This window comes from Miscanthus floridulus, chromosome 1 (genome assembly GCF_019320115.1).
Source record: "Miscanthus floridulus cultivar M001 chromosome 1, ASM1932011v1, whole genome shotgun sequence".
NCBI lineage: Eukaryota > Viridiplantae > Streptophyta > Magnoliopsida > Poales > Poaceae > Miscanthus > Miscanthus floridulus.
This window is the reverse complement of record NC_089580.1, coordinates 154,643,416-154,655,222: the sequence shown is the minus strand read 5'-3', so window position 1 is coordinate 154,655,222 and position 11,807 is coordinate 154,643,416. Positions and strand designations below refer to the sequence as shown.

Below are 11,807 nucleotides of genomic sequence, written 5' to 3'. Positions count from 1 at the left end.
TTTCTCTAATCTTTTTACCCCTGCAGTATGTTTTATTTGGGTATGTACCATCTAGCACGCCCACAATTATTTATTTTTATTTTTTTTTGGTGCTTCCGTTCCTCGTCTGCCTTTTCTTCTCTCGTGGCTCTGGGCCACCGCCTCTGCCGCCGCCCCAGGCCACGTGTTAGACTCATCGGTTCCTTTCCGCAAGGATGCCTTCGTCGTCTCCTTCGCTGCCGACCAACGCCACCAGGTATGCGCACCCTTCTCTCTTCACTCCCTACTATCGGAACCGAGCACTCGAACCCTGAGTTAATCTAGCGTAGTTGACTTGCATTCGGATCCGATCTAGTTTCTACTAAATTCCTAATGAACTCGATTTTTTTTCTTGCAAAAAAGTGATTCGGTGTACATGTGTAGTACACCGATAATGTCGTCGTCGGCGCCGCCTGTTTGCAGCCCGGCAAAGTTGGAGCTGAACTTGCCTCCGGGCTACCACTTCCTGCCGACCGACGATGAGCTCGTCGTCCACTACCTGCGCCCGAGGCTCGCCAACGCCAACCACCACCTGCCCCTGCCGATCTTCGTTCACGAGCGTATCCTCAATTACCATCCGGATAAACTCATAGGTAAGTTACCGCAGATAGATCGATCGATCGAGGCTGCTATTTAATTCAAGAGACAAATCAGTTAATTTTTTTTGTTCGTATCTAATATCCACGCGTGATTTGCAAACTGCCTGCAGAGAAGTACAGGAACTACGGCGAGGGCCGGTGGTTCTTCTTCACCGATAGGGAACGCAAGCACTTGGGCGGCAACCGGCCGAACCGGACCACGCCGGACAATGGCCACTGGAACGCGACGGGGAGCATTAGGCCGATCCGCTCTGCTGGCGGCGTGTTGGTTGGATGCCGCAGGACGCTGGTGTTCTACGAAGCGTCGCGCAGCAGGAAGAAGAAGAGCCAGGCCGGTCTGCCGCCAACGGAGGAGGAGGAGGGGGAGGGGGACGGGGGCCAGCAGGCGGCGAAGGCTAAAGACGGTGTCAAGACGGAGTGGACCATGTACGAGTACGAGAGCCTCACCTCCGAGGCGGAGTTCGAAGCTATACGCAGCGGCAATGCCAACAAGGTCTCGTCGTCGTTATCCTCCCCTTTTCATCTGGTTGTTGTTAGTGTCTGTCTCAGCAAGAGACATTATCATTAACATTGGTTTTAACATTGGTTTGATCTTGTTCTTGTATACAGATGGACGAGCTGGTCTTGTGCACGATCCAGAAGAAGAAGCACAGCCAGGAGGGTGGTGAGAGGAAGAAGAGCACCAAGAGGAAGACGAAAGAGGAAGGCCTGGAACTGGAACACGTGTCTACCGCTGCCGCCGGCAGCGATGTCGAGCAGGGCGGTCGTGCCGGCACAACAGAGGGACAGGATGAGGAGCACGTGCAGAGAGCTCTCATGGAAGCAGCAGCAGAGCCGCAAGCGGAACTAGCGTACCATGTCCCTGATGATGGAGTGCACAATTTCAACGTTAATCCGAACCAGAACATGTCCTATTATTATCTCACTAACAGTTTATCACCCGTGCCAACACCTCCACAAGAGACACAAATGCCGCCTACCGGTGGAGACAACCACATCTTGATGCATCAGGAGAACTACTACATCATCAACCACTCCATGAACATGAAGAGTTCACAGTCGTTCCATGTGCAAGAAACCCCGCCACAAGAATTTCTTTCATACTTGGACACAAAGATGGCAGCGCCTCGAGGTGGGGGCAACACCATGGATCACATTCTACAAAACATGTTTGTCAACATTACGCCCTCCCAGGCATCTCCGGTGCCAGGCACAGGCACGTATCTAAGCCCCAGGCGCTCGAAATTGGACGCCTGGGAACGCTCTGCAGAGCTGCCTGGAGATAAACCAAACATATCCCTAAAATCTGAGGATACTTTGTGGAGCTTACATCACCAGGCAAAGCTGCCTGGAAGAGAACTATACAGCCCCTACGTCACTAACAGTTTGTCATTTGTGCCAACACCTCAGCAAGAGACGATGGTGATGGCGCTTGCTGCTAGAGAATACAACCACACCGCGATGCATCAGCGGAACAACGCCAACCACTCCACGAACATGAGGAATTCAGAGTTGTTCCATGTGCAAGCAACCCTTCCACAAGAAGAATTTCTTCCATACTCTAGCACAAAGATGGCAGCGCCTTTAGGAGGGGGCAGCATCACGGACCATCACATGTCAGAAAACAGGATCGTCAACGTGATGTCTGCTGTTGAAGCTCACACTTTCACTGGTTTCTTTCCAAGCATCTCCAACTCCAACTACAGCCATCTGAGCACTAGAATGGATCACCCTGTGCCCTCAAGCGTTTCGTTCCCATCACAGCAATCTCATGGAGCGGGAAGCAGAACTGTCATGCAAGGACCACTTCTGAATAATCAAGTCAACCTCAACCATCAAAATTCTGCTGCTGCTCCTTCCACGGTAGGATATGACCAGAGGAATGGTGTTGGTTTACCCAAGATCGTTTAAGATAAATTGAGAAGTTGCTCCAAAGGTTCAATGGACCCAAGTAGAGAAGTATCATCCCTATAGTTTTGTTTGTGTCTGGGTCGTTGCCAAATGCCAAGTATAGGTGTCATATATATAGGTTATGTCATCGTCCACCGTCCAATGTTGGTGTTTAATTTGTCAATTGTTCCATATCTTGTTGGGTGTCATGTTATTAGTTGTTCCATCGGTCGTTGGGTCTCCATGTTATTGTTTGCTCGGTCTTAGCCCCATTCAGTAAGGTTTATATATACTCTGTATGTTGTTTTTTTGTGTGTCCAAAGTAAAGATCAAACATCGATCGATTTTATTAGCACTATCAACTTGGATCCAGTCATGGTGCAAACTTCAAAGTGAAGCTCATCAAATAAAATGAAACAATGGCAATGCACAAGCTAGAGAATATATGTATGCATGTATGCGTGTGTGAAATTAAGCTTGTTGTGGACAGCCCATCAGTTCATCTTTACTAATAACCGGGCCTCGATGCTGGCTATCTTCACCGTGGCTGCATCTTCACTAATAACCAGGCCTTGATGATGGCTATCTTTACATATGCTGCAAGCGTTTTATCAGGATGTTACGTATGTGTCGCAATTGTTTTTAGTTTTAGGTGTTTTTGCATATGTTTTGGACGCATGTTTTAAATGTTTCATATATTGTAAGTGTTGTATTTGGATGTTTCAAAATTAGATCGGGTGTTGCATCTCCATCCTCGCTTTCTGCTGTCTCGCCTTGGTGTCTACCGCTGCCGCCGGCAGCGATGTCGAGCAAGGCAGTCGTGCCGGCACAATAGAGGGACAGGATGAGGAGCACGTGCAAAGAGCTCTCATGCAAGCAGCAGCAAAGCCGCAAGTAGAACTAGCGTACCATGTCCCTGATGATGGAGTGCACAATTTCAACATTGATCTGGACCAGAACATGCCCTATTATTACCTCACTAATAGTTTATCACTCGTGCCAACACCTCCACAAGAGATGCTGATGGCGCCTACCGGTGGAGACAACCACATCTTGATGCATCAGGAGAACTACTACATAATCAACCACTCCATGAACATGAAGAGTTCACAGTCGTTCCATGTGCAAGAAACCCTACCACAAGAATTTCTTTCATACTTGGACACAAAGATGGCAGTGCCTCGAGGTGGGGGCAACACCATGGATCACATGCTACAAAACATGTTCGTCAACATTACGCCCTCCCAGGCATCTCCGGTGCCAGGCACAGGCACGTATCTAAGCCCTAGGCGCTCAAAATTGGACGTCTGGGAACAATCTGTAGAGCTGCCTGGAGATAAACCAAACATGCCCCTAAAATCTAAGGACACTTTGTGGAGCTTACATCGCCAGGCAAAGCTGCCTGGAAGAGAACTATACAGCCCCTGTGTCACTAACAGTTTGTCATTTGTGCCAACACCTCAGCAAGAGACGATGGTGATGGCGCTTGCTACTAGAGAATACAACCACACTGCGATGCATCAGCGGAACTACGTCAACCACTCCATGAACATGAGGAATTTAGAGTCATTCCATGTGCAAGCAACCCTTCCACAAGAAGAATTTCTTCCATACTCCAGCACAAAGATGGCAGCGCCTTTAGGAGGGGGCAGCATCGTGGACCATCACATGTTAGAAAATAGGATCGTCAACGTGATGCCTGCTGCTGAAGCTCACACTTTCACAGGTTTCTTTCCAAGCATCTCCAACTCCAACTAAAGCCATCTGAGCACTAGAATGGATCACCCTAGGCCCTCAAGCGTTTCCTTCCCATCGCAGCAATCTCATAGAGCGGGAAGCAGAACTGTCATGCAAGGACCACTTCCGAATAATCAAGTGAACCTCAACCATTAAAATTTTGTTGCTGCTCCTTCCACGGTAGGATATGACCAGAGGAATGGCGTCGGTTTACCCAAGATCATTTAAGATAAATTGAGAAGTTGCTCCAAAGGTTCAATGGGCCCAAGTAGAGAAGTATCATCCCTATGGTTTTGTTTGTGTCTGGGTCGTTGCCAAATGCCAAGTATAGGTGTCAGATATATAGGTTATGCCATCGTCCCTCGTCCAATGTTGGTGTTTAATTTGTCAGTTGTTCCATATCTTGTTCGGTGTCCATGTTATAGTTGTTCCATCGGTCATTGGGTCTCCATGTTATTGTTTGCTCGGTCTAAGCCCCATTCCATAAGGTTTATATATACTCCATATATTGTTTTTTTGTGTGCCCAAAGTAAAGATCAAACATCGATCGATTTTATTAGCACTATCAACTTGGATCCAGTCATGGTGCAAACTTCAAAGTGAAGCTCATCAAATAAAACAAAACAATGGCAATGCACAAGCTAGAGAATATATGTATGCATGTATGCGTGTGTGAAATTAAGCTTGTTGTGGATAGCCCATCAGTTCATCTTTACTAATAACCGGGCCTCGACGTTGGCTATCTTCCCCGTGGCTGCATCTTCACTAATAACTAGGCCTCGACGATGGCTATCTTTACATATGTTGCAAGCGTTTTATCTAGATGTTACGTATGAGTTGCAATTGTTTTTAGTTTTAGGTATTTTTGCAAATGTTTTAGAAGCATGTTTTAAATGTTTCATATATTGCAAGTGTTATATCTAGATATTTCAAAAGTAGATCGGGTGTTGCATCTCTCTCCTCACTTTCTGCTGTCTCGCCTTGGTGTCTACCGCTGCCGCCGACAGTGATGTCGAGCAGGGCGGTCGTGCCGGCACAACAGAGGGACAGGATGAGACGCACGTGCAGAGAGCTCTCATGGAAGCAGCAGCAGAGCCGCAAGCGAAACTAGCGTACCATGCCCTGATGATGGAGTGCACAATTTCAGCATTGATCCGGACCAGAACATGTCCTATTATTACCTCACTAACAGTTTTTCAGCCATGCCAACACCTCCACAAGAGACGCTGATGGCACCTACCGGTGGAGACAACCACATCTTGATGCATCAGGAGAACTACTACATCATCAACCACTCCATGAACATGAAGAGTTCACAGTCGTTCCATGTGCAAGAAACTCCGCCACAAGAATTTCTTTCATACGTGGACACAAAGATGGCAGCGCCTCGAGGTGGGGGCAACACCATGGATCACATGCTACAAAACATGTTCGTCAACATTTCACCCTCCTAGGCATCTCCGGTGCTAGGCATAGGCACGTATCTAAGCCCCAGGCGCTCAAAATTAGACGTCTAGGAACGCTCTGCAGAGCTACCTGGAGATAAACCAAACATGCCCCTAAAATCTAAGGACACTTTGTGGAGCTTACATTGCCAGGCAAAGCTTCCTGGAAGAGAACTATACAGCCCCTACATCACTAACAGTTTGTCATTTGTGCCAACACCTCAGCAAGAGACGATGGTGATGACGCTTGCTGCTAGAGAATACAACCACACCGTGATGCATCAGTGGAACTACGTAAACCACTCCACAAACATGAGGAATTTAGAGTCGTTCCATGTGCAAGCAACCCTTCCACAAGAAGAATTTCTTCCATACTCCAGCACATAGATGGCAGCGTCTTTAGGAGGGGGCAGCATCACAGACCATCACATGTAAGAAAAAAGGATTGTCAACGTGATGCCTGCTGTTGAAGCTCACACTTTCACTTATTTCTTTCCAAGCATCTCCAACTCTAACTACGGACATGTGAGCACTAGAATGGATCACCCTGGGCCCTCAAGCATTTCATTCCCTTCGCAGCAATCTCATGGAGCGGGAAGCAGAACTGTCATGCAAGGACCACTTCTGAATAATCAAGTGAACCTCAACCATCAAAATTCTGCTGCTGCTCCTTCCATGGTAGGATATGACCAGAGGAATGGCGTCGATTTACCCAAGATCGTTTAAGATAAATTTAGAAGTTGCTCCAAAGGTTCAATGGACCCAAGTAGAGAAGTATCATCCCTATGGTTTTGTTTGTGCATGTGTCGTTGCCAAATGCCAAGTATAGTTGTCATATATATATATAGGTTATGCCATCGTCCCCCATCCAATGTTAGTGTTTAATTTGTTAGTTGTTCCATATCTTGTTGGGTGTCCATGTTATTAGTTGTTCCATCAGTCGTTGGGTCTCCATGTTATTGTTTGCTCGGTCCAAGCCCCATTCATTAAGGTTTATAAATACTCCGTATGTTGTTTTTTTTGTGTGCCCAAAGTAAAGATCAAACATCGATCAATTTTATTAGCACTATCAACTTGGATCCAGTCATGGTGCAAACTTCCAAGTGCAGCTCATCAAATAAAACAAAAAATGGCAATGCACAAGCTAGAGAATATATGTATGCATGTATGCCTGTGTGAAATTAAGCTTGTTGTGGACAGCCCATCAGTTCATGTTTACTAATAATCGGGCCTCGACGCTAGCTATCTTCACAGTGGCTGCATCTTCACTAATAACCAGGCCTCAATGCTGGCTATCTTTACATATGTTGCAAGCGTTTTATCTGGATGTTACGTATGTGTCGTAATTGTTTTCAGTTTTAGGTGTTTTTGCAAATATTTTATACACATGTTTTAAATGTTTCATATATTGCAAGTGTTGTATCTAGATGTTTCAAAAGTAGATCGGATGTTGCATATCTCTCCTCGCTTTTATGTTGTCTCGCCTTGGTGTCTACCGCTGCCGCCGACAGCGATGTTGAGCAGGGCGGTCATGCCGGCACAATAGAGGGACATGATGAGGAGCACGTGTAGAGAGCTCTCATGCAAGCAGCAGCAGTGCCGCAAGAAGAACTAGCGTACCATGTCCCTGATGATGGAGTGCACAATTTCAATGTTGAACCGGACCAGAACATGTCCTATTATTACCTCACTAACAGTTTATCACCCATGCCAACACCTCCATAAGAGACACTGATGGCACCTGCCGGTGGAGACAACCACATCTTGATGCATCAGGAGAACTACTACATAATCAACGACTCCATGAACATGAAGAGTTCACAGTCGTTCCATGTGCAAGAAACCCCGCCACATGAATTTCTTTCATACTTGGACACAAAGATGGCAACGCCTCGAGGTGGGGGCAACACCATGGATCACATTCTATAAAACATGTTCGTCAACATTACGCCCTCCTAGGCATCTTCGGTGCCAGGCATAGGCACGTATCTAAGCCCCAGGCGCTCGAAATTGGACGTCTAGGAACGATCTGCAGAGTTGCCTAGAGAGAAACCAAACATGCCCCTAAAATCTGAGGACACATTATGGAGCTTACATCGCCAGGCAAAGCTGCCTAGAAGAGAACAATACAGCCCCTACGTCACTAACAGTTTGTCATTGGTGCCAACACCTCAGCAAGAGACGATGGTGATGGCGCTTGCTGCTAGAGAATACAACTACACCGCGATGCATCAGCGGAACTACGTCAACCACTCCATGAACATGAGGAATTCAGAGTCGTTCCATGTGCAAGCAGCCCTTCCACAAGAAGAATTTCTTCCATACTCTAGCACAAAGATGGCAGCGCCTTTAGGAGGGGGCAGCATCGCGGACCATCACATGTTAGAAAATAGGATCGTCAACGTGATGCCTGTTGTAGAAGCTCACACTTTCACTAGTTTCTTTCCAAGCATCTCCAACTCCAACTATGGCCATCTGAGCACTAGAATGGATCACCCTGGGCCCTCAAGCGTTTTGTTCCCATCGCAGCAATCTCATGGAGCGGGAAGCAGAACTGTCATGCAAGGTTCACTTCTGAATAATCAAGTGAACCTCAACCATCAAAATTCTGCTGCTGCTCCTTCCACGGTAGGATATGACCAGAGGAATGGCGTTGATTTCAAAAGTAGATTGGGTGTTGCATCTCCCTCCTCGCTTTCTACTAACTCGCCTTGGTGTCTACCGCTACCGCTGGTAGTGATGTCGAGCAGGGTGGTTGTGCCGGCACAACAGAGGGACAAGATGAGGAGCACGTGCAGAGAGCTCTCATGGAAGCAGCAACAGAGCCGCAAGCGGAACTAGCGTACCATGTCCCTGATGATGGAGTGCACAATTTCAACGTTGATCTGGACCAGAACATGTCCTATTATTACCTCACTAACAGTTTATCACCCGTGCCAACACCTCCACAAGAGACGTTGATGGCACCTGCCGGTGGAGACAACCACATCTTGATGCACGAGGAGAACTACTACATCATCAACCACTCCATGAACATGAAGAGTTCACAGTCGTTCCATGTGCAAGAAACCCCACCACAAGAATGTCTTTCATACTTGGACACAAAGATGGTAGCGCCTCGAGGTGGGGGCAACACCATGGATCACATGCTACAAAACATGTTCATCAACATTACGCCCTCCCAGGCAACTCCGGTGCCAGGCATAGGCACGTATCTAAGCCCTAGGCGCTCGAAATTGGACGTCTGGGAACGCTCTGCAGAGCTGCCTGGAGATAAACCAAGCATGCCCCTAAAATCTTAGGACACTTTGTGGAGCTTACATCGCCAGGCAAAGCTGCCTAGAAGAGAACTATACAGCCCCTATGTCACTAACAGATTGTCATTTGTGCCAACACCTCTGCAAGAGACGATGGTGATGGCGCTTGCTGCTAGAGAATACAACCACACCGTGATGCATCAGCGGAACTACGTCAACCACTCCACGAACATGAGGAATTCAGAGTTGTTCCATGTGCAAGCAACCCTTCCACAAGAAGAATTTCTTCCATACTCCAGCACAAAGATGGCAGCGCCTTTAGGAGGGGGCAGCATCGCGGACCATCACATGTTAGAAAATAGGATCGTCAATGTGATGCCTACTGCAGAAGCTCACACTTTCACTGGTTTCTTTCCAAGCATCTCTAACTTCAACTACGGCCATCTGAGCACTAGAATGGATCACCCTGGGCCCTCAAGCGTTTTGTTCCCATCGCAGCAATCTCATGGAGCGGGAAGCAGAACTGTCATGCAAGGACCACTTCTGAATAATCAAGTGAACCTGAACCATCAAAATTCTGTTGCTGCTCCTTCCACGGTAGGATATGACTAGAGGAATGGCATCGGTTTACTCAAGACCGTTTAAGATAAATTGAGAAGTTGCTCCAAAGGTTCAATGGACCCAAGTAGAGAAGTATCATCCCTATGGTTTTGTTTGTGTCTATGTCGTTGCCAAATGCCAAGTATAGGTGTCATATATATATAGGTTATGCCATCGTCCCCCGTCCAATGTTGGTGTTTAATTTGTCAGTTGTTCCATATCTTGTTGGGTGTCCATGTTATTAGTTGTTCCATCGGTCGTTGGGTCTCCATGTTATTGTTTGCTCGGTCTAAGCCCCATTCAGTAAGGTTTATATATACTCCGTATGTTGTTTTTTGTGTGCCCAAAGTAAAGATCAAACATCGATCGATTTTATTAGCACTATCAACTTGGATCCAGTAATGGTGCAAACTTCAAAGTGAAGCTCATCAAATAAAACGAAACAATGGCAATGCACAAGCTAGAGAATATATGTATGCATGTATGCGTGTGTCAAATTAAGCTTGTTGTGGACAGCCCATCTGTTCATCTTTACTAATAACCGGGCCTCGACGCTGGCTATCTTCACCGTGGCTGCATCTTCACTAATAACCAGGCCTCGACGCTTGCTATCTTTACATATGTTGCAAGCGTTTTATCTAGATGTTACGTATGTGTCGCAATTGTTTTCAGTTTTAGGTGTTTTTGCAAATGTTTTATACACATGTTTTAAATATTTCATATATTGCAAGTGTTGTATCTGGATGTTTCAAAAGTAGATCGGGTGTTGCATCTCCCTCCTCGCTTTTTGCTGTCTCGCCTTGGTGTCTCCTCCTCGTCTTCTACTGCCTTGCATCCTTCTCAGACGTAGGGACGCAGCAAGGGCCGGCGATGGGACACGCCGGGGGATTGCGGCGCTTACGCGAGCGCACGCTATCCTCTTCTGTTTCGCGGGCAGTTAGCGTTTCGGTCCCCTTTAGTTTTCTATTTTACGTGGGATGCCAAGATGGTCCCGTTGGTGGACCACGATGCCAGCCCACGGTTCGATTGGCTGGGATTGAGAGACGCGTCCAGACAAGCTGCGGGCGCCGAACGACCGGACGCTAATGCCCCGATAAATAAAGGGTTATTTGGATCCACGCCATTATAATTCTTCAACTTTGAAGATCTGCCATTACAATTCACCTATTCTGAAACTTGCCTTTACAATTCTTCTTCTACCTAATACTTGCCATTTTCTACGTCTTCCGGGTGTTTGGGCCCACTGTCAGTACGTGTACACATCTTCCGTATGGACCAAAACACCCCCTGTTGCTTCTCTCTCCACTCACTAATGTGTGGGCCCCACATGTCAGATTCTCCTTCAACCTCCATCCATCCTGGAAGGACGGCGTCCGGCGAGATGGGAGGGGCGGGTGGACACTTCGAGCCCGACCTCCCGCGTGGGAGCTCCATCCAGGTCAAGGCCACACGCGAGCTTCGGGTAGGTCTCTCCCCGACGCTGGCAACCATGGCCCGCAGCTCCTGCTCGCTAACCCGCCGCCCGCTGTAGCCGCTCGCTGCTTGCCGTGCTTGTGTGAGCGTGCCCTACTAACCCGAGCGTGCGCTGCCGCTGGCTGCTTGCCATGCTCCCGCAGGCGCGCGGGCGAGCAGCAACAGCTGCCGTCGCCGCCACGCAGATCCGGCCCATCCCTCAGGCTCTCCGCTCACGCCGGCCCTCGACAAGCCCAACTTAGTTGCCGCCCCGAGGCACGGCCGAAACAGGGCGGGCGCGGCCGCCGCCACCTCCCCCGCGTGCTACGCCAGGAACACGGCGAACGCAAACAGCACCACCACCATGCCGAGCAGCATGAGCCCTAGGAACAGCTTGGGCAGCATCTCTGCGCCACCATGGTCGCGCGCAGGCGAGCGACCACCGCCGCCGTCGCCGCCACGCGAGCGCGCGGCCGTGCAGCCGCCGCCGCCCCTCCGGCCCTCCCCCTCGTTGGACTGTGGAGGAAGAGGAGACTCAAGGAGGAAGACTGCTGGAGGTTGAAGGAGAATCTGACATGTGGGGCCCACACGTCAGTGAGTGGACAGGGGGTGTTTTGGTCCATACGAAAGATGTGTACACGTATACGGCCTGACAGTGGGCCCAGACACCTGGAAGACGTAGAAAATGGCAAGTATCAAGTAGAAGAAGAATTGTAATGGCAAGTTTCAGAATAGGTGAATTATAATGGTAGATCTCCAAAGTTGAAGAATTATAATGGCGTGATCCAAATAACCCATAAATAAGTGTA

The 11,807-nt window shown here is 48.3% G+C and overlaps 1 protein-coding gene across 1 annotated transcript; it reads left to right on the top strand.

Moving 5' to 3' along the window:
* Positions 1-366: 366 nt before the first annotated feature.
* LOC136498559 (NAC domain-containing protein 2-like) lies at positions 367-2,652 on the top strand. Its single transcript, XM_066494466.1, has 4 exons — positions 367-611; positions 728-1,110; positions 1,227-1,385; positions 2,190-2,652. The coding sequence occupies exons 1-4, from the start codon at positions 395-397 to the stop codon at positions 2,526-2,528; spliced, it is 1,098 nt and encodes a 365-aa protein (XP_066350563.1). The 5' UTR covers positions 367-394; the 3' UTR covers positions 2,529-2,652.
* Positions 2,653-11,807: the final 9,155 nt, after the last annotated feature.

Excerpts from the sequence above, each read along its gene's own strand:
- LOC136498559 (XM_066494466.1), top strand. The coding sequence starts at position 395 with ATGTGTAGTACACCGATAATGTCGTCGTCGGCGCCGCCTGTTTGCAGC. Across the intron at positions 1,111-1,226 it reads GCAGCGGCAATGCCAACAAG|ATGGACGAGCTGGTCTTGTG; the intron begins GTCTCGTCGTCG and ends TCTTGTATACAG. Across the intron at positions 1,386-2,189 it reads ATGTCGAGCAGGGCGGTCGT|ATGGCAGCGCCTTTAGGAGG; the intron begins GCCGGCACAACA and ends TCTAGCACAAAG.